Below are 23228 nucleotides of genomic sequence, written 5' to 3'. Positions count from 1 at the left end.
GTAAGAGTGTTCCCTTTTCTCAGCACCCTCTTCAGCTGACTTTTGGATAGCAGCCATTCTGACTGGCGTGAAATGGTATCTCATTGTGGTTTTGATTTGCATTTCTCTAATAATGAGTGATGTTGAGCATCTTTTCATGTGTTTGTTAGCCATCTGTATGTCTTCTTTGGAGAAATGTCTGTTTAGTTCTTTGGCCTATTTTTTTGATTGGGTTGTTTATTTTTCTGTAATTGAGCTGCAGGAGTTACTTGTATATTTTTGAGATTAATTATTTGTCAGTTGCTATTATTTTCTCCCATTCTGAAGGCTATCTTTTCACCTTGCTTTTGTTGTGCAAAAGCTTTTAATTTCTTTTAGATTTTATGTATTCTTTCCCCTGCATTTCTAGACTTGTGTCCTGTCTCATCCCTCTTCTTTTCCTATCTCAACACTCCACCTTCCCACTTTCCTTCTCTACCTGCCCAAAGGTCTCCTTCCATGGTAGATAGAATAAAGGCCCCCCAGAATGTCTGTGTCCCCTGGAACCTGCAGATTATTGTGTTACATGTCAAAGGGGATTTGAGGTTCAAATGGAATTAAGGTTGCTAATCAGCTGACCTAATGATAAGGAGATTATCCTGTATTATCAGAGTAGATACAGTGTGGTTACAATGGTTCTTAAAAATGGAAGAAGGAGGCAGAGGAGAGTCAAAAAGGGAGGTGACTACAGAAGAGCTCAGAGTGATAAAGAATCAAAAGGAGTCAACTCACGTTTGTTGGTTTTGAAAATGAAGAAAAAAGCCAAGAGCCAAGGAATGTCAGTAATCTTTAGAAGCTAGAAAAGGAAAGGAAACATTTTCCCTTAGACCTCCAGAAGGAATATCTGCCAATATCTTGATTTTAGGTTAGTGGGACCTATTTCAGAATTCTAACCTCCAGAACTGTAAGATAATAAATTTATATTCTTTAAGATAGTAATACTAAATTTACAGTAATATGCTACAGCAGCAATAGAAAACTCACACACTTTCCATCTCAGCCTCCTAAGGACAGCTGTGCCTTTTCCAGGGAACATAAACAGGCATTAAGACATAGACTTTTCCTGGACACGCAAATGAAAATAATGGATCATTTAATCAGTTAATGGCAGATCTGTTAGCTAACAGCAGAGAAACCCTTAATATAGTGGTGTAAACAAGATAGGTGCTTATTTCTGTTCATGTAGATGACAGCCAGATCACAGCTGACATGGTGGCTCTACAGTATCAGTAAGGACCATCCCTTCCTGCTCATCCTGGAGTGTTAGGCCATATGTTCAAGGTGGAACCCTGTGCTGAACATTTCTACCTTCCAGGCCAACAGCAAGAGGAAGGGGAGGCAGAGAGCACATCCCTTTCCTTCAAGGACACTTCTTATGTCTCAGTGGCCATAACATAGTCAAATAACCATATCAAGCTGCAAGGGAACCTGGGAGTGTATTTTTCAGCAAAATATACTCAACTAAAATTCAGGGTTCTTGTGGTCTTTGTTGAAAAAAAAAAATTGTTATCACTGATGACGACAAGGAAAAGCAGTACTGGAAGCAAGCTGTGGTCTCTGCCACAAGTTCCTGAGTGATCTGGTTTAGATTGAAAGCCAGCATCATAGCTGACCAGTCTCTCACAGCTCCCTCAGGTCCAATGAGGATTTGGAAATTCTGTGATAGTCTGTATCCAAGTGTGATAAATTCTAATTTGGAGGAAATATTAACTTCCCAGAGCAGTTTCCATGGTCCTGTAGATCATGGCTCCTTCCATCTTTGGATGAATGGAAGAGTTACGCTATGCTACTGGATTCGATCCCTGGGTTGGGAAGATTCCCTGGAGAAGGGTAAGGCTACGCTCTCCAGTATTCTGGCCTGGAGAATTCCATGAACTGTATAGTCCATGGGATCACAAAGAGTCGGACACGACAGAGCGACTTTCACTTTCTTTTGCTTGGCCCTGTGAAGTTTTATGAGGCTGTAAGATGTTTGTTTGATTTGGGATATATAATTTAACTGTGGGTTAAATTATATTGAAATGATTCCGTCCCTAACCATACTGATGAAATCATTGTTGTTGTTAAAGCTTCCCTTTTGTTTGTTTGTTTTTATATGCAATATCCCTCCCTTGATCTTCAAGCATTTGAACCTAGAGTTCAGAGATTTTCCTGGCTTCAAAATTCTTTCAGCCTTCCTTTCCATTTTTGGAGAAAGAAATGGCTTGTCTCAAAGCCCTTTGAAAATAAATTGAGAGAACAGTTAAAAGTGTTAGTCACTCAGTCATGTCCAGCTCTTTGGGACCCCATGGACAGTAGCCCACCAGGCTCCTCTGTCCATGGAATTCTCCAGGCAAGAATACTGGAGTGGGTTGCCATTCCCTTCTCCAGGGGAATCTTCCTGACCCAGGGGTCGAACCCAGGTCTCCTGCATTGCAGGCAAACTCTTTACCATCTGAGCCACTAGGGAAACCCCTGAAACTGTTAACTATCTTCCAATTTATACTATGCGCTGTTGGGTTGGCATTTGCAGTATTCTTTATAAAATAACATTCTCTATGCAGAGACCTCTTTGTTCACAGAGAGTTCTGTCTAGTTACTTCTATTGTCTTAAAGAACTAGATATCAAGAAATAAAAGCCAAAGAAAATGATTTGTAGACTTTTGGTTTTTTGGTAATTAAATAAAAATTGTTTCCTAATTTTCATGAATATGTAAAAACCTATAGCATCTGCCTGCAATGAGGAAGACCTGGGTTCAATCCCTGGGTCGGGAAGATCCCCTGGAGAAGAAAATGGCAACCCACTCCAGTACTCTTGCCTGGAAAATTCCATGGATGGAGGAGCCTGGTAGGCTACAGTCCATGGGGTTGCAAAGAGTCAGACATGACTGAGCAACTTCACTTCACTTCACTGAATTTATTATGGATAATTTTTCTTTCTATAGGTTTTCTATGTGTCTTCTTTCCTTTTTGAAATTGTAGCCTGAGCCTACTTTATCCCTAGATAAAAATATTCCCCAAAGCTAGTGGAAGTCATGGTTTTTAATATAATATCTTCCGAACAAGACTCAACTGGTGTTGACTAAAGCAGTATTTCATGCTTCTCACTTATGGGGTCATGCACTCTGGTTAAATTGCAGCTCTCAGACATTGCTTCAGTGGCCTAAAGGGAAAATTTCCACAGACAGTCCAGAAATAGCATATGGCACCTTGACATGGAGGAAGACTGATCAGAATATGGGGGAAGTGGGCACTGAAAATAAAATAGGATACTTTCTGAGGTGAACAGCAAGAGTAAAGTGAGGTGGGAGGGGTCAATAAATAATTAGAAGAGAAATGAAATTGGGATAGGATTTGAAGGGGGTGGAGGGCAAGGATGGAAAGAGGTCTGGCAGAGCCAGAGACAAAGAACCCATCTCACCATCTACATAGGTACAGAACTACACTTTCTAAAATAATATCTAACAATAGCAGTACCCAATAAACAACAATAATTATGCATACTGTCCCCCTTACCGTTTTGAACTCATCTCATAAACTTATTTCATAAATTCAGTTCCGTTCAGTTGCTCAGTCATGTCAGACTCTTTGCGACCCCATGGACTGCAGCATGCCAGGCTTCCCTGTCCATCACCAACTCCGGGAGCTTGCTAACTTGTCCATTGAGTCGGTGATGCTATCCAACCATCTCATCCTCTGTTGTCCCCTTCTATAATAAATTTCATAAACTAAGATAAATTTGATAACTTGCTTTCTTCATGTGGCAGTTCATCTTAGCTGATTTAATGATTCCCCCTGAAGAAAGAATGGAAGGGGGAGAGATAGGGAAGAGGAAAAGCAATCCTCATCTCTCTGGTCTGCCTGCCCCTCAGACACAGTGCTGGATTGGGGATGTAGATGGCTGGAGAAGCCTGGCCTGACTGCAGTCATTCTTTGGGGATCTCCCAGTTATGGTCAACCCACACATTTGGCAGCTGGTGATTTCGCTGATGTATTTTTCCTCCTTGTTTTCTTTCCTAGTATATCTGAAACCCACCCAGCATTCCAATGGCCAGCAACAACACCGCCAGCATAGCACAAGCCAGGAAACTGGTAGAACAGCTGAAGATGGAAGCCAACATCGATAGGATAAAGGTGAGGATGGCATCACCCACAGGCTCAGCTGGCCTTGTCAGGAGTATGACTTATAGCCAGGTGTCATTTGACTACTCTTCTATGGAGAGTGATGAAACCAGAGATGGTGGGAAAGAAACTTAATAGTTAGGCAAAAGTTCATTTTCTAATGTGCCTTTGCTCTCTCTGGAATTTTCCAGAATAAAATGATAGTATAAATTAAAACTAGTTCACTGAGTAAACTTCAAAGCAGAACATAGGCTCATGGCTGAATTCTAGCCAAAGGATTTGGAGAACCCACAAAACATAGCAATCAACCAGTTCACTTCTCTGGCCTTGTAAAGAAGTCCTTTTCACTTGGGTTTAATTTTTTCTATCCTGATGTATGTTCTAATTTTTAGTGTCTATCTTCAGGTCTAGTCTTTCTATCCACCATTTTTATTTTTACTTTTTTTCTCTTTTATACTCTTGCATTTTTTTCTTCAGAACACAGAAACCACACATGGTCTCCCTGAGAAGTCTCACAGCATAAAGTTTTCATGGAAGTTCATAATCTACTTATTTCTTTCTCTCACTCCCCAGATCTAATCTGATAGCTTTGCCTTAAGTTGGACCTAACATATTGAAGCAGGACTTTAAATAGAAACTTTTTGTTGGCAGATTTTCAATATAAATTAACCCACATAGATAGCTACCACAGGTAGTAAATTTTTGTCAACTATCAAACCTTCACTTCCAAAGAAGATCTGAGCATTTTATGACATGGAACTCAGCAGTGTATTTCATTTTACTAAAATTAGAACATTTTTCCAAATGCCTTTTTTAAACTGGAAGGTTTGTCCATACCTGCCTTAGGAACCTGAACAATCCAGCCCTCCTTTGGAATGTGCTTCTAGAGCAGGGGTCAATAAATTATGGCTCATGAGCCAAATCCAGCCCACTGTCTGTTTTTGACAATAAAGCTTTATTAGCACACAGCCCCATATACTTATTTACATGTTATCTGTGGCTCCTTTGATGCTACAACAGCAGGGTAGAATAGTTGCAACAGATAACACTTGGCTCAGAAAGCCTAAAACTTTTACTCTCTGGCCTTTTAGAGAAAAACTTTGCTGAACCCTGGTCTAGAGGAGTGATTCTCAGCCCACCTGTACATTCAAATCACCCAGGGAATTCTATAAAAAGAACCATTTCTAAGACCACAGTGTAGACCAGTTAAATTAGAATTTATGATTCAGACAACTGTAATTTTTTATTTACATTATCAGTTAGTTTTAATGTATAGCTAAGGTAGAGAACCATGGTCCCATGGGAAGAGGTTTGCTTCTTATAACTCCCATCAGGTCTGTGCTAGAGTCTGAAGGGAGAGCTTATTTTCCTCCATAGGTAAGCAGAGCAAATAACCATAGGCATTTTCCCATCTATCCTTAATCTCCTTTATAAAATTTGAATCCTGGTAATGAGCCACAAAATGTAAACAGCTTCTTTCTTGAAATTGCTTTAATTCTTCTTTATTTATAATGTGATAAAGGGTCCTTAACATCTATTTTGCACCTTCACTACCTTCCTCTTCTCTATTTTCCCCTTTACCTGTTCTTTTTTATTTCCTTTCTTGAAAAAGTACAATGTGGCAAGTAGGCATAGTACTTGCTGGGAGGAGTGAGGTCACGCAAAGATTGTGGCACCAAAAAGAGTCATTCAGTTCTTTGTTTTTTTTCCTTCTGGGAAATGTTCTGCGTGTGGGCCTCTGGAAAATGCCACTTTGCCTTTTGAGGTGGCGCAGTGAAGATGAAAGTGTTTGCCAAGCCCTGATATGGTTGGCATTTTCTGGTACAACTCAGCATCCCCAGACCCAAGTCCTGAAGCAGCATATGATGGTGTAGGTGGTGTGAGAAGCTGACAGTGGGAGGAACAGGGCAGAAACAGACCTTTTCAGCCATAGGTCAGACCGTCATCACCTCTCACCTGAATTACTGACTGCACAGTGCACTTAGCTGACCTCTGCAATCCCTTCTCAACCCCAGTCCATCCCTGCCATCACTCACCCTCCATGTGGTTGCCAAAGACCACTTGCTGCAAGAAAAGCTCATTAGGTTCCTCTCCTATTGAACATCTTTGCATGACTCCTATCACCTGGAACTTGAAATTCAAACTCATCAGCAGAGTGTGTGTAAGGTCCTTCTGGCCCCTGCCCCTTTTTGCAGCTTCGGTCCCTTCCCCTCACCCCTATGCCATATTGAGCCATTCTTAATTCCCTTGATGGGAATTTCAAATGGCTGGAACATTCAGTCTCCTCCTCTTTACATTTCTGCTTTCCCAACTCCCATGACTCCTTGAAGACTCAGTCATTATATCCTTTAAGATGCTTTCCCAGACCTTCATCATAAGAGTGGATTTTTGCTACTTTTCTTTTATTCCTTTATCCAATACATATTTTAGTATTTAGTATTTAGAGCTTTCTAAATTGCCAGGCATTGTTAGGTCTTAGAGATATAGAGCTGGATAAAGATGAAAAAATGATTCTTGCTCTCAAGGATCTCCTAGTCTAATAAAGGGTTACCAAAAAAAATGAACAAGACCTTTTACTGATACAAGTAAGACATCCAAAAAGCATAATTACCAAATGTCATCAGAATGAAACCAATACCTCACCCTGATTACCTTGGTATACTACTTGTGAAGAGACCAAATAAATCAGTATCTCTTTGAGACATAAAGCATTGGCCTAATAAACTGAACAGTGAGTGATTGCCTTCCTAGCTGATTGTAACTTTCAAATCTCTCAATTCCTCTTGACATCATTGGACCAAAAATTGTTGGAAATAACAGCAGCAGCCTATATTTCAGCATTTGTTATGCACATCAGAGCCAGGCAGGCATGCTATGGTGAAGTGTCAGGTTATTTTTAGTTTAGCTCTTGGAATAAAACTGCCACTGATTTAGGACTAGTTTATCTGCCTTTTGGAGTCCCTTTCAGGGTTTTGAGCGTTCAGGTTTCTCCACCTACTTTCCATGCATGATCCTGTCAGCAAGAAGGAGCTTCTCTCTGAAGATCCCAGGTTTGTGATTTTTCGAATCACAGCAGTGGCCTCTTCAAGCTACAAAGGCTGCAGTGGCTTGATGTCCCTCTGGCAGAGCCTCGTGTAGCTGAGGCAATAGGGAACAAGGGAAAGGGGGCACAGCTGACACTGGGGGTGTCCAGGGTCCCTTCCGCAAGGAGTGGCCTTATCCCTTCTGTGGCCTCCAGAATATCCTTGGCTGCCTAGAGTAGGCTGACCATGAGAGGGTCTGAAGAGCATATTCCTTTTTAAGCCTTCTTGTTTCCTATCCCTTTGTATCACAGATCCTGGGAGATTTGGGCTAATGAACCCATTATCTGTTCATAAGCCTCAGGCATATATAAATTATACTCCCAGCCTCTCTGTGTTTCTTTGTTAGCATTTCATTCAAGGACAGAAAGGAAAGAGAAGCCAAAGAAAACGGGTGGGCTCTGGGGAAAGGGCAGAGAGAGGTTTTGGAGACTGCAACACTCAGATGTATGAAACAACAAGATATGCTGCTGTTGAGCATGGAGAAGGCAATGGCACCCCACTCCAGTACTCTTGCCTGGAAAATCCCATGGACGGAGGAGCCTGGTAGGCTGCAGTCCATGGGGTCGCTAAGAGTCAGACACGACTGAGCGACTTCACTTTCACACATTGGAGAAGGAAATGGCAACCCACTCCAGTGTTCTTGCTTGGAGAATCCCAGGGACGGGGGAGCCTGGTGGGCTGCCGTCTCTGGGGTCGCACAGAGTCGGACATGACTGAAGCGACTTAGCAGCAGCAGCAGCTGCTGCTGTTGAGCAAAGGCTGGTGAAAGAAAGCTTGTCCTGAGAGTGCAAGTCAAGAGAGCACGTGTGAAAGCAAAGGACAGTAAGACTTCAGTGAATCTATTTATTCATCACTATATTAGGACTCTGGGTTTCTAATAATAGAAACCTAACCCAAGCTGGCTTAAGCAGAAAGAAGGGACTGATGATAAAAGATACAAGGCGTCTCAGAATCTGAGAGCAGAAATGTAGCTGAGTGAGCATGGGGAGTCAGAACTGGGAGGCCAGTAGGAACTGTGGGTGCTCTGGGGTGTCTCTGCTTCTCTCAGACTCTTTCCTTTCCCTGGAGGAATAGATTTCTCAGCTGCCTGTTGCATGTGGTGGACACAAGATGGCTGCCCACAACTCCCAGGATCACACATCACACTTTCAGCTCCATGAAGAAAGAGGTAGACTCATGTCAGCCCTTTTAGTCTCACTCCCTAGAGTGGTCCATTTGTTCTACCAAGGATGAGTCATGTGCAGCTTCAATCAACTAACTCTCAAATTAAAGCACATTGCACAAATGTGGCTTCTAGGAACCCACCCACCCGTAAGCATGGGAAGGGTAGTTAAGGAGGGGTGAGAATCATCACAAGCTGAAAGGAAGCCCTTTAATGCATGGGATTGTTGGCATCATAAATAATATACATATAAGTGCAAAAGAAAGCCAAGGCCAGGAGCATGGGTGAAATGATTGCTTCTTAGCTAATTGGATGTTCCTTATATTGGCCTCATATATAAATGCCAAAGTTATTTCTCATTTCTCCCAAATGGTTCCAATAGACCTTTCCAACTGGCATTCTTCACTGTCTAAAGAATATGCTGTGCAGATTACCATCTCTCTGGTTATTCTGAATCCCTCAGTGAGAACACCCTTCCCCTTATTCTTTTCCTATTTGTTGTTGTTCAATTGCTCAGTCACGCCCGACTCTTTGCAACCCCATGGACTGCAGCACGCCAGGCTTCCCTGTCCTTCAGCATCTCCTGGAGCTTGCTCAAACTTAGGTCTGTTGAGTCAGTGATGTCATCCAACCATCTTGTCCTCTGTCATCCCCTTCTCCTCCTGCCTTCAATCTTTCCCAGCATTAGGGTCTATTCTATTCTTTTCCTATTTATTGTAGACTAAATGTTTGTATCCCTCCCCATATTCATACATTAAAATCCTAACACCCAATGTGGCAGTATTTGGAGATGGGGCCTTTGGGAAGTGATTAGGGGTCATGCAGGCAGAGCCCTCAGGAATGGAATTAGTGCCCACATAAAGAGGCTCAGCAAGCTCCCTTGCCCTTTCCACCTTGTGAGGTTATAACAAGAAGATAGGCATCTATGAACTAGGAATCGAGACTCAACAGACACTGAATCTGCCGGCACCTTAATCTTAGACTTTCCAGCCTTCAGAACTGATGTTTACAATCCACCTGGTTTTGGCATTTTATTAGAGCAGCCCAAATGGTCTGGGACAATATCTGAATCTTACTCCTCTACTACAGGTCAGCTTAAATCCCTACTTGTTCATGAATCTTTTCCATTCTGATCCTACTTATTAGTCAGTTTACTAAATAATTTTACCTTCATCAGATAAATTACACAGTCCTCAACGTCAAAGACCTTATTGTCTACTTCTTGGTGACAAGATAGGCAGGCAATGAGAAGACACTTTTTTTTTAAGTGGATAGCTTTAAGTTCATGTACTAAGTGTGTCATATAACATGACATTAGGAACTGTATTTTGGATGACATTTCCAATTACATTTATGGTTTGGGAAATTCCAAGCATGATGTCACTGGCCAAATAAAGCTCATCATAATAGGAGAAAGTTCAGTAAAATGCCAAAAAGTAGGGCAGAATTGATCATTTTAAAATAGGTAAATTGTTTTATGTCAAGTAAATGAACATGAGTAGTCAACATTTATAGTATACCTTCTTTTTGAAAACAGCTCAACATAAAAAGAACAGACTGATTTTCAATAACTGACAAAGTTGTATAATTATTGAACCAAATATAAATGTTTCTAATAAGTAAATCATCTTTCTGACAATTAACTCATAATACATTGGAACTGAACTTCAGGGAAAGTTGTACTGAGACACGAGTCAGTTAGACATCCTGCTTCACTCTAGAGAGGGGACAGGCATCCTAGGTTTGGGACTTTTCAAATACTTCTCCAGCATTTGAATCAAAAGTTTTAACATCTCTTCCCTAAAATCCTTGCATTCAGTTTATTAGGAAGATTCAGTTTCAACCTTACATATAGGCCAAACTGAGACTATTTTCAGGGTTAACAAAGTAGGTATAGTATGTCTGGAACTTATAGAGGAAAAGGCTGTGTTTAAAGATATCCAGTTTTAATTCATTTGATCTGCTGAAAGTGGAACAAAAAATTTAAATTGAATCCAGGCATACATTAATAATGGAGCATAAAACTTCATTTTTATGAGGGTTGATACAATTTTCAAAATTCAGTAGATGTTTGTTAAGCACCAAGTATATTCTTAGCCTTCTGCATTATGGGAGCTAGAGAAGCAGTACTGCTAAACCTTGATAATTCAAAATCCCTTGAAAATGAATTTTTCTGAATAACCTAGTTTTTAGGCCAGAGGAAGCTCTTCCTTCTTCAAAATATAACCACTTTGGATAATTTTGAATGTCTTTTTTTTAATTGAGTAAATTAAATATCATGTACTTTTCTTGATGATGGTTTTGAAAATTAATTCTTTTATTTCCTATTAAAAAAATCCTATTGATGTGTATCATCAGTTTAATATCACCTTGCACAAACAGGGAGGGCAAGATTATTTAGAATGTTTACACTTTATTTTACAAATTTAAAATGCTAGGTATTTATTCATACAATTTTACTTTCTCTAATATCACAATCAAAGTTTGATCCTGGGTGCTTTCCACAGTCATAATGGAGAGATCCTTTAGACTCACCTTTGACCACCAGCAGTGATGTGGGCACCTTGGTGATACAGAACATCATGGTGGTATGCTGCTTTCCATTTCTGGCATTCCTAATGTTGCTAAGCATACTGACTGTTGTGTTTTCAGTATACTTCCAAGACACAGGAAAGAATACAGACATTTTTTTCCGCATTTACTAAGGATCAAACTAGATGCTTAAATTTTCCCTTACTTGAATTACATATTGATAATTCAATGAATGCTAAAGCCTTTACTGTAGCCAACAGCTTTTGACCTGAGTAAAAACATCTTTCTAAACAAGGGCAGGTCAGTCTCTCTAGTGTGAAAATTTTATGATCTCTTCCCAGAGGTGTTAAAGTTTCTTTTGCCTTCAGCTGTCTTGCCAGGCTTCTGACAGGCAGTGTTCAATGTTCAGGATAACTTCTCGTTCTAAGGCTCCATCCCAGTGTGATCTTTGAAGTCCTTTTAGGAATCAATTTGAAACTGTCAATCCTGGATGACTCTAATGGTGTAGGCAACACAATTGAAGGAGTGATTGAATGATTGATGCCCTTAACACATAGGCAGTTGTCCATGGGCACAGGCAGTAACGACCCATCAGTGGGTTGCAGGCATTTTGCAGCGTTAATTTTAAGGTGTGTTTCAGGGTGTAATGAAGATGGAGCTTACTTAAGCCTTACTTCCAGTTTAAATTCTCGGGTCTGGTTTTTATTCTTACTGACAACTTCTACTACTCAAAGCTGTAAAGGTGCCTGCCAGAGTAAATTCCTGTTTTTCAGAGCCCAAGATTATAATCTGGTGGTTTTTATCGGGACTGCCTAGAGCCCTCCTTCCCTTTCTCACTGATTCTCAGCCCCAGTCTGGTTGGGTGAAGTGCCTGGAAAGCTGCGTTTCAGCAGCTGTCAATATAGGGAGATGCTTGCTCTTAGCAAAAGTAAATTCCTTCATTGCACAATAGATCTCATCTCCCGTATCAGGGACATGCTCCAGCAGCTTGCTGCTCATTCTGAATCACCAGTTTTGATTCTTTATTTCATCATTTCCATCGTCATTCAAATATAGTGTTATTTGTACATCTTAAATAAAATTTAAATTTCTTCTCTTGAACCCCTCATTTCCTCCTCTAGCAACTGCTTCGTTTGCTCTGCTTTGAAGCTTAACTTCTTGAGAAAGTTGTTCATACTCAGTATTTCTAATTTCTCTTTTCTTTAGAAAAAATATTTTTACTCTGGAAATAACCTCAAAGGTACAGAAAAGTTTCAAGTACAATGCAAAGAATTTTGTTTTCCCCTGAACCATTTGAGAAGAGTTGTCAACAGGTGCCTGTTACCTCTGGATACTTTAACATTTCCTATAAGTAAAAACATTCTTTTTCATAATCATAATATAATCATTATGTACAATTAACATTTATACATTTATTCATCACCACCTTCTACTCCTCAGACCCCATTGAAGTATTTCAGATAATCCCAATAATGTCCCTTTTAGCAAAAGAACCCAGTTCCAAATCATGGGTTGTATTTAGCTGTCCTGTCAGGCACAGTTCCTTAGACATCCCTGACTCTTAGGACATTGACAGTTTTAAAGATTATAGGCCATTATTTATAGAATGTCACTCAGTTTTGGTTTGCCTGGTGTTTCTTTATGATTTAATTAAAGTAACAGAAATTTGACATTAATATCAGAGAACTGGTGGGATATCCGTCTCACTGCTTCTTTCTGTCAGTGATACATGATTTCCAATTGTCACTTACTGGTGGTATTAACTTTAATTACTTGATTAAGGTAGTGTCTTCCAAATTTTTCCATATAAAGATATTTTTTTCTTTGTATTTTACCCTGCTGTATTTTTTATTTCCTTATAAAACAGACTATCATTGAACATCCTCTATAGCTATTTATTATGTTTTATTTTCTGTTCTTTCCATCCTTCTACTCAAATACTACATAAGCAATTTGATTATGCTGTACATTGGTGTTGTTTGATTCATGGTTCTTCATTTGGGTATTGAGTTACTTGAAACTGTGGATTTATAGTTTTTATCACGTTTGGAAATTTTCAGTTATTATGTCTTCAATTATTTTTTCTTTGTTTTCTTCCACACACTATATTTCTCCTCTCCTTCATAGACTCCAATTGTATGATTATTAGGCTACCTGAAGTTGTCTCCCAGCTCAGTGGTCTCTGTTTGTTTGTTTGTTTCCAGTCTGTTTTCTCACTGTGCTTCACTTTGGAGAGTTCCTGTTACTGTCTTCAAGTTCATTATTAATCTTTTCTTCTGCAGTGTCTGCTGCTGCTGCTAAGTCACTTCAGTCATGTCCGACTCTGTGTGACCCCACAGACGGCAGCCCACCAGGTGCTAATTCCATCCAATCTGCTTTTTTATCTCTAAAAATTTGATTTGGGCCTTTTTAATATCTTCCGTGTCTCTTTTAATCATGTTTTGCTCTGCTCTATATCCTTGGTCATGTAGACTGTATTTACAATAGCATCCTTCTCTATTTATTTTATCATTTATGTCAATTCTGCATCTTTTTCTCCTCATTTTTGGATTAATTAATTTGTATTAATTTTTTCCTCATTATGGGATATGTTTTTCTCCAATTTATTTGTGTGCCTGGATTTTTTATTATATTCCACAATTTGTGATTTTTTTTGTGTGTGTGGCATACTGGAAGTTTTTGTAGCCTTTAAATATTCGGAAGTTTTGTTCTGTGGTCCAGTTAAATAACTCAGAAACATTTTGATCTGTTCTTTTAAACTTTGATAGGTGGGTCCGCCTCAGCTGTTAGTCAAGGCCTACTTGGCACCACTACTGAAGATACCCTTTCTAAGACTCATCAATCCCCTATGTGTATGAGATCTTTCTACTCTGTCCAGTAGAGACACAAACTGCTCCAGACCTGTGTGATCACCAGGGACTACTTCACTTGATCCTTTCTGAAATTCATTTCAGTCTCAAGCAGTTTTCTCCCACATATGTGCTGATCAGTATTCAGCTAAAGACTTGAAAAGAATCCTCTGGAGGCCTCCAGAGTGCGTGTTGCTCTCTTTTTCTCTGTGTGTGTGTGTCTGTGTGTGTGTAGGTTTTTCTTCTCTGTCAGTCCCTCATCAACTCAAGGAGGTTTCTGAAATCTGTTTGGGTAGCCCCTCCCTGTGCTGTGGCCTAGAAATCTTTTCAAGCAGTAAGCTGGGACATGGGGCTTATCTTGCCTCCCTTCTCTCAGGGATAACTTCCTGTGCTACCTACTGTCTAATGTTTTAAAAAACATTTGTTCATTTTTTTTTCCAGTTTTTAAGTTAAAGCAGGAGGGTTTAATTAGTCCCTGTTCCTCCATCATAGTCAAAATTGGAAGTCTAGAATACTACATTAGTTCCACAAGGACAGGAACCTTTATTTTGTTCCCTTATTATTTCAACCTTCCAGAACTGTGACTAGCATATTAGGTACTTAGTAAATATTATTTGAATGGAGTATTTGTTGATTAAGATTATATTTGAGAACTTTTTCAGCAATTATTTGAGTCTTTCTTGTGTGCTGGCACTGTTGACATAGTGGTCAGTAAAATAGGTATGATTCCTACCTTCAAAGAGCCAAATGCCTGAAGGGAAATATCAAACATCAAATAAACAAGCAAGAGTTGTAATTATAAATTGTGATAAGTGTTTTTCCTTGAAGGAAAAGAGTGGGGAGACAGAATAGGTGAGGAAAGTGATGAACTCATCGTTATTGGAAAAGATAATCAGTCAAGACTCTGCAAAGAGGCAGTATTTCAGCTGACTTCTAAAGAGAGAGGAAGAGCCAACCTGGTGAGGAGATGGGGAGAAGAGTGTTCCAGGGACTTGTATGTGTGAAGCTTTGAGACAGAAAAGAACTTGGACCTTTCATAGAATTAGAGACCGGTATGGGAGGGGAAAACGCTACAACGTGAAATTGGAGAGATGGCAAAAGTAGGCAGGACCCACAGGCTGTTTTTGTGATGTCTTGGCTTTCTACAAAGTACAATGAGAAGCTCTTGAAAGTTTTAAATAGGGAGTGATATGAGCCAATTTATATTTAAAACTATTTTCCTAGCTGCAGTATGGAGAATACTACTCCTGGCACAGTTGTAAAAGAGAAGTTATATACAGCTGAGATTCTTAAAATTTTTTGTGCCCCTAATCTTGTTTGACTGTCTGCTGAAGCATATGGTCTCCTTCTCAGAATAATGTTTTTAAATTACAAAGGAAATGAATTATATTAAAATATAGTTCGTCAGAATATTTTTAGGAAAACTTTTGTGATACAGTTAATGTATACACTTCTTTATTAACTGATTATGTAGGATATAATGGGTATGTACTTACAAAATGAAAGAACATAAAATGTTGATATATCTATACTAAGTAATATGATGGAAAATATTTGATTTTTATTGGTGACTAAATCACAGAGACTGTTAATGCTACTTGTATTGGCTACATCTATAATGGAAAGAAATGTTAGATTTCCATTTGAGACTGGTGAAAATAACAATGTCATTTTTTTTTTAATCTTTGAACTTCACAGACCGCACCCTGAATTCAGTTCATCAAGCCCGTCTTAGTCCATTTGAGCTACTATAATAGAATGCCATACCATAGGTGGCTTATGAACAACAGAAATTTATTCCTCCTAGTTCTGGAGGCTAGAAGTGCAAGATCAAGGTACCAGAGATGTGACATCTAGTAGGAGGCTGTTTCCTGGTTCAGAGAAGACCATCTTCTCTCTATGACCTCACATGGGTAAAGGGGCAAGGGAGTTCTCTGGGGTCTCTTTTTATAAGAGTACTAATTCCGTTCATGAGGGCTCTATTCTCATGACCTAAAAATGAAAATGAAAGTCATTCAGTCGTGTCCGACTCTTCGCAACCCCATGGACTGTAGTCTGCCAGGCTCCTCTGTCCATGGAATTCCCCAGGCCAGAGTATTGGAATGGGTAGCCTATGCCTTCTCCAGGGGATCTTCCCAACCGAGGAATTGAAAGTGAATCAGGGTCTTCTGCATTGCAGGCGGATTCTTTACCAGCTGAGCTACCAGGGAAGCCCCTCATGACCTAATCACCCGCCAAAGGCCCCAACTCCAAACACCATCACATTGGGGATTAGATTTCAACATGAATTAGGGGTGTGGGGAGGAGACACAAACATTCAGACTATAAAAGATCCCTTGGAAATTTTTAGTTAGATTATTTCAGTAATTGTGGAAAAGAAGATGGAGGCTTGAACTAAAGCATTTGCAGAAGAGGTGACAATAAGGGGACAGATCTGAGATGTTTTTGTGGGAGCATCCCTATACAGTGTGCATGTACTCAAGGGCTTTGGTAGGAGAGCTGGATTTGGCATGAACACAAGTCACATCTTTCCTCAGGGTGTGCTGGCAGCTGTCATCTTGGTAGGAGGGTAGGGTTGGAGGTGAAGGGGATTAAGACCAGGGCGAGGGGGAAGCCAGGGCTTCCCGTCTGCTCAGTGGCTGTTACTGCCCTAATGGGGGTGCAGGCAGGTCCCAAGTTGCTGGAGCAGAAGCTCTGAGGGTCAGGTCCAAGTGGGCTCTATTCCCTTGAAGTATGAACTCTCCCCTATCCCAGCACCAGCACCCTTGAGAGCAGTGCTGGAGCAAGAGGGGCCCATTTGGGCTCTTGACGTCTGTCAGGGTACAAGCTGCTGTGGTCCAGCCTCAGAGTTCAAGGCTGCTTCTGATGCACTGCCTGTGAGAGTGCCAGTAATGGCTGCCCCCGCCCTGCTCACACAGCACTTCTGGTCAGAACCACCTCTGCGTCTTAGAGCAGAGTTCTCTCTGTAATGCAGCCTCACTCCAGCGTAGAGCTATGACATGGATTAAGCGGGGCTGGAACATTCACTCAGGTCGAGTTGAGGTGCTCTGGGGCAGTCATGGGAAACCAACCAGCCACCAGTGCAATTTCAGTCAGCCCTCTCCACTATGCTTCAGGAGAAAGTGAGTGTGTACATGCATTCCTCCCAAGTAGACAGAGTCTGGGCTTCCCACAGCCCTCATGTTAGTCCTCTCAGTCATCCAATCAGTCAGGGGAGCTTGTCTTCACTGGGCCAGACCTCAGGACTCGTGCCTGCAATATGTAGCTTGAACCATTTATTCCCCAGGGAGGATCTCTATCCCTGTAATCTCCCTTTTCTTCTGAATCCCCTGCCTGAGCCACAGGTCCTGACCTGATTGCTTCTCTTCCCTTCCTACCCAATTCTGTGTAGGTCTTTCTTTCAGCCTTGGTGTATAGGAGACTTTGCCAGTTTCCAGTTAGTTTTCAGTGCCACATGTAGATGTATTTTTGATGTGTTTGTGGTGGGAGATAAGTTCCAAGTCCACCTACTCTGCATCTTGATCATCTCTAAAATTTAAGATATTTTAGTAGGAACAATCAACGGAACTGAAAAGAGAGAGGTTACCTAAAGTTATTGGGGAAATCTTCATGGAAGAACTAGGCCTAGGAATGTGAAATGTGAAAGAATCTCTATGAGAAATGTTAGCAGGGATGGTTAGAAAGCCAGAAGTTTTGCCAGGCAGGCTATTGCTGTAACTCATTGAAAGGTAAGGATAAAGGATAATACTAAGAGTTAGAAAGAACATCCCTAAAAATTAAGTCAAGAACATTAAGATTCATGACTCTGGTACTCACGAGCTGTGAGAACTATGGCAAACACTTAAAACCTCAGCTTCACATATTAAAAGTGAGGATAATAATAATAGCTTGTGATCTATAGTGTTGTTTTAAGGATTAAATAAAATACTGTGTGTAAAGTAACATGTATCAAGGGCAGATAAATGTTAGCCATTGTTCTAATTACTGCTAAGATTCTGACATTGTATTGGACCGTCACCCACAGGAGATTGCAATCTAATTGAGGAAACATGATAAAACGCATAATATATTTTCGGAAGGAAATTGTTCAGAATCAAGTGTTCAAATACAAGATCTGAGCAATTCTAAGCTATTAACACATTATTGACCAGAGACATATTAATTCATCTCTTGTTATCCAAATGTTATAGACCAGAGATGTTTCAGTATTCCCTTACATAACAAATCACCAGCCACAGGCATTCAGTCAGTTCAGTTCAGTCGCTCAGTCGTGTCCGACTCTCCGCGACCCCATGAATCACAGCACGCCAGGCCTCCCTGTCCATCACCAACTCCCGGAGTTCACTCAAACTCATGTCCACAGAGTCGCTGATGCCATCCAGCCATCTCATTCTCCGTCGTCCCCTTCTCCTCCCGCCCCCAACCTTTCCCAGCATCAGAGTCTTTTCCAGTGAGTCAACTCGTCACATGAGGTGGCCAAAGTATTGCAGTTTCAGCTTTAGCATCACTCCTTCCAATGAACACCCAGGATTGATCTCCTTTAGAATGGACTGGTTGGATCTCCTTGCAGTATAAGGGACTCTCAAGAGTCTTCTCCAACACCACAGTTCAAAAGCATCGATTCTTCGGCGATCAGCCTTCTTCACAGTCCAACTCTCACATCCATACATGACCACGGGAAAAACCATTGCCTTGACTAGACGGACCTTGGTTGGCAAAGTAATGTCTCTGCTTTTTAATATACTATCAAGGTTGGTCATAACTTTCCTTCCAAGGAGCAAGCGTCTTTTAATTTCATGGCTACAATCAGCATCTGCAGTGATTTTAGTTTCTGCAAAAATTCCTCTGTCAATAATATGTTAAATTTTGCCCGGTATAGTGCTTTCTGTACCATAAAAAAACTGAAAATTCCTGCTGCACATTTGTATGTGTGCATTGCAAATGAGTAGGGACACTGCTATATATCTTGTTAACAAGGAAGTTTTAGATGTTACTATTGTCAAGTCTCTGCTGCTTGCATAATAATGACTATGACTCAAACAATTAAAAAACCAAAACAATAAAAGTAATTGAGATTCTAAAAGTCTGTTCTTTTTTTTCATTTAGAGGAGCTAAGACAAGAACAGGCTGTTTTCTTTCATTCCGTCATAATAGCATTTCAAAAAGATGCACAAAGAATTTCAATTGACCTTTGGAACTAGCCCTGCATTTGAGTAGTTTGTATGTAGAAGGCTGTTTGAGTTGTTTGTATATAGATGGCTGTGGCTTAATGGCTAAACATTAATGTTCAGATTCTTTTTCTGCAGCATACTCTGCTCTATGACACTGAACCACTCCTGCAATGTGTTGAGGCTAAATTTTTAATCTATAAAAGGAGGATAATAGATCAGTAAAGAAAATTTAATGTCTGTAACAAAATAGAAACACAATAAAAATACTTTAATAATCAATGTAATTCCTATTAAAGAGTGAGGATTTAAGCCAAAACTTGTAACAAAAGACAAAGAAGTTTATTATATAATGATGTATGGGTCAATTTACTAAAAGGATACAACAATTATAAATAGACATGCATCCAAAATCAGAGTGCCTAAATACGTTAAGCACATATTAACAGAACTAAACAGAGAAACAGATAATACAATCATAGTTGGAAACTTTAATAATTTACTTTCAACAATGGGAAGATCATCCGGACAGAAAATCAATAAGGAAATGTTGAACTTGAACTCTACTTTAGACCAAGTGAACCTAAAACATATCCAGGACGTTGCATCCAACAGCTTCAGAATATACATTCTTCTTAAGTGCACACAGAACATGCTCTTGGATAGGTCAAATGACAGATCATAAAACAAGTCTTGGCAAATTTAAGAAGGCTGAAATAATACCAAGAATCTTTTCCAATCACAACTGCATGAAACTAAAAATCAGTAACAGGAATAAAACTGGAAAGTTCACCAATACGCAGAAATTTAAAAACACACTTGTGAACAACCAGCCAATGGATCAAAGAAGAAATAAAAATAAAAGTTAAAAGGTACCCTGAAACAAATTTTAAAAAAAAAGGAAACACAACATATCAAAACATATGGGATGCAGCAAAAACTGTTCTAAGAGGGAAGTTTATAGTAATAAACACCTGTGTTAAGAAAAAAAAATTTTTAAGGTATCAAATAAACAACCTAACTTTATACTTCAAGTAACTAGGAACCGATTTTAAGCACAAAGTTCATGAAAGGAAGCAAAAACAAAGATCAAAGAAATAAATGAAATAAAGACCAGAAGGATAAAAGTCAGCAAAGCTAAGAGCTATTTTTTGGAAAAATTAAACAAAATTGACAAACCTTTAACTAGACTAAGGAAAAAAAAAAAAAACTCAAATAAGTAAAACTGGAAATGAAAGAAGAGACACTATAACGGATATCACAGAAATACAAGGATCATAAGCGACTATGAATAATTAAATGCAACAAATTGGATAATCTAGACGACATGGATAAGTTTCTAGAAAGATGGAACTTGCCAAGACTGAATCATTAAAAAAGAAATAGAAAATCTGAACAGACCAATTACCAGTAAGGAGATTGAATCAGTAATCAAAAATTCTCACCAAAGAAAATCTCAGGACTAGACGACTTTCCCGCTGAAGTCTACCAAACGTTTAAAAAATTAATGCCAATTCTTCTAAAACTCTTCCAAAAAACTGAAGAGGAGAGAACACTTCCAAATTAATTTTACAAGTTCAGCATTACCCTGAAACGAAAGCCATGTAAGGACACTATAAGAAAACTGTACGCTGATATCCCTGATGAATATGAATGCTAAAATTCTCAACAAAAATATTAGCAAACCAAATTCAATAGCACATTATGTGCTACATCACATTAACAGAATGAAAAATAAAAATCACATGAGCATCTCATTAGATATGAGAGAAAATTTAACAAAATACAACATCTTTTCATGTTAATAACTATCAATAAATTGGGTATAGAAGGAATGCACCTCAACATAATAAAGTCCATATATATCAATCCCACAGCTGACATCATACTCAATGGTAAAAGATTAAAAGTTTTTCTTGTAAGATCAGAAGCAAGACAAGGTTACCCACTCTCATGACTCTATTTAGCATAGTACTGGAGGTCCTAGCCAGAATAACCAGGAAGGAAAAAACAAATAAAAGGTATTGAAACCAAAACCAAAAAGGTAAAATTGTCTCTGTTTGCAGATGATGATCTTATATAGAGAAATCCTAATAATGTCACCCCCTCAAAAAAAAAGAAAAAAACCTGTTAGAACTAATAAATGAACTCAGTAGCAGAATTAAAAAATCAAGATACAAAAATCAGTTGTGTTTAAGACTTTGATGGCAAACTATGCATTAGTTCTTGAAGCCTCTGCCCCAAAGTGACTCATATCACCTCTGCTTATGTACATTGAGCAAGTCTGATGCCTTTGTTGGATATGTATAACCCACATGTAGGAGGGGCAATGAATCTTTTCAGAAATAATCCTGTCTCCCCACTCTTAAAGAGGACTATCTTCCAGTAGTCACTTTGAGTTGCTGTTGTAGTACAGTGATGTGGGAAAATGTTTGTATTGATTTCTAGAGCAAGTGTATTATGTCTTGCAAGAGACTGACTCTTGACTTTATGGTTTTTGATCCCCAGATGGCATTCTCTGGGTAGATCATCATCCACCTAGGCCTAAGATGCAGTTACAAATGAGTCGTAATTTATTTCCTCATATCAAATTCCCCTTCAGTAGCGAAAATTTGCCACTGTCAGAGCTCATCAAAGGAAGGTACTCCAGAAGACATTCACCAAAGAGCTACAGAAATGTTGAGAGGAATGACAGTGTCACTGAGATCACTGACCAGCCTCCCAGTGGAATTCCTTAAAGCCTGTGATGCTTGGTTGAAGTAACACATATAATCTGTGTAATAAATTACATATAATGTTATCATATATATAAAGTTACGTGCATACATATATAATACCTCTCATGTATTTGTTAAAAAGACATCAACATGGCTTTAGGCATCCCGAGCTCAATTTCTGAAGCAGAGAGACACAACTGCAGAATGATAATAATGGATAGCCTGTGTGAAAAGCTTATCGTGTTCTAGGCACTAAATGATTTATGTGGTTTACCTCATAAGCCCTTGCAGCCAGGGCTGGGACTGGGATGAGGGAAGTGAGCAACCTGCCTGGGGCACAGAATTTAAGGAGATGCCTGGACAAATACAGGGTTGATGCTTGCTTGACTCTGACCATGAATGCCTCCTTCAGGTGATTTCCAGTGCCTTGCTCACCTCACCCTAATCCCGGACCTGCTTGTAGCAACCCTGTGAAGTCAAGATCATCAACTCCCTTCTTCACAGATGAGGAAACAGTGGCTTTTGAGGAGGAGTATCTTGCTTCACTTGAACCCAGGCAGCGTGGACACCCAAGTGTGAGCCCTGACTCACTGAACCTGCATCAGTGCCTTCGTCAACGCCTCATCTAAAGTTTTGGTTGTTTTTGTCGTCTTTTCCAGGTGTCCAAGGCAGCTGCAGATTTGATGGCCTACTGTGAAGCGCATGCCAAGGAAGATCCCCTCCTGACACCTGTTCCGGCTTCAGAAAACCCATTTAGGGAGAAGAAGTTTTTCTGTGCTATTCTTTAAGTCTTCAGGAGGGACCTGGGGAGCCTCGGGGCTCCAGGGACACTGATGTAGAGTTTTTAGCAAAGTGGGCGCCTTTCTAGTCCACAGCATTTAAAGAGAGGGAGGAGAACCATCCTGGAGTCTCCAGGCTTATGCATGTTTAAAGAACTGGTCCCCTTTATGAGTATGAAAGCTGATCCACACCCCAAGTTAAGAGATCTGATGTCTGGAGAACTGCCTAGAGGAGGGGAATGTGTAAAGATAAAATTGATGTCATTTCTTTCCTGCTATCCCTCCCCAAACCTTATGTTTCTGCTTCGTATTTAAAAAAATAAAAATTAAATCAGACAGCTGTACTGAGCTCAGATATGTATGACCTTCTTGGAATGAGTATTGCCTTTAGAATACCCTTTGACAAGCTGAGTCGTCCAGTGTAGCCGTGGTTCGGTTAATGGAGTTGATGTTTCGTCTTTGGTTCTTTTCTTTTTCCCTTTTCCCCCACCCTTCCCTCCGCCCCTCTCCATTAGAGTAGTGAAGAGATAGGCTGGATTTGTCTGTAAGACTGAACTCGAAGGATGAGCAGCCAAAGGGTTTAGAGAGATGTTCCCCGTGGTTTATCCTCATGGTAATAACAACAACAAATGCCGGTTGTCTGTGTTCTTTTATCACTATTCCTAACATTTGTACATGATAGCTTTGATTCTGCAAGTGAAAGTAAATCATGTGTTGTGACTGGTGCTTTCATATTTGTGACAGTTTTTGAGTAATACTGCATGAAAATGTCCCCATGTTACATCCATTCAGAAGTTTTGTTGTTTTACTATAAAGTTT

General features: G+C 39.8%; 1 protein-coding gene across 15 annotated transcripts in view; it reads left to right on the top strand.

Annotated features, from left to right (window-relative positions):
- GNG2 (G protein subunit gamma 2) overlaps positions 1 to 22753 on the top strand; it is a 131123-nt gene extending 108370 nt beyond the window's left edge. For 10 of the 15 annotated variants that reach the window (XM_088839709.1, XM_088839705.1, XM_088839702.1 and 7 more), the window contains 2 exons: positions 4018 to 4131; positions 22290 to 22753. In XM_088839709.1, coding sequence (XP_088695835.1) covers positions 4045 to 4131; positions 22290 to 22418 — 216 coding nt within the window. In that variant the 5' untranslated portion in view covers positions 4018 to 4044 and the 3' untranslated portion in view covers positions 22419 to 22753. The remainder of the gene's footprint in view (positions 1 to 4017; positions 4132 to 22289) is intronic. The other 5 variants (XR_016038221.1, XR_016038222.1, XR_016038224.1 and 2 more) reach the window with 1 other exon arrangement.
- Positions 22754 to 23228: the final 475 nt, after the last annotated feature.

Source organism: Moschus berezovskii, chromosome 9 (genome assembly GCF_049115385.1).
Source record: "Moschus berezovskii isolate FMDL1 chromosome 9, NW_MosBer_1.0, whole genome shotgun sequence".
NCBI classification, from domain to species: domain Eukaryota; kingdom Metazoa; phylum Chordata; class Mammalia; order Artiodactyla; family Moschidae; genus Moschus; species Moschus berezovskii.
Note: the sequence above shows the minus strand (reverse complement) of the source record. Positions and strands in the feature narration are given on the sequence as shown.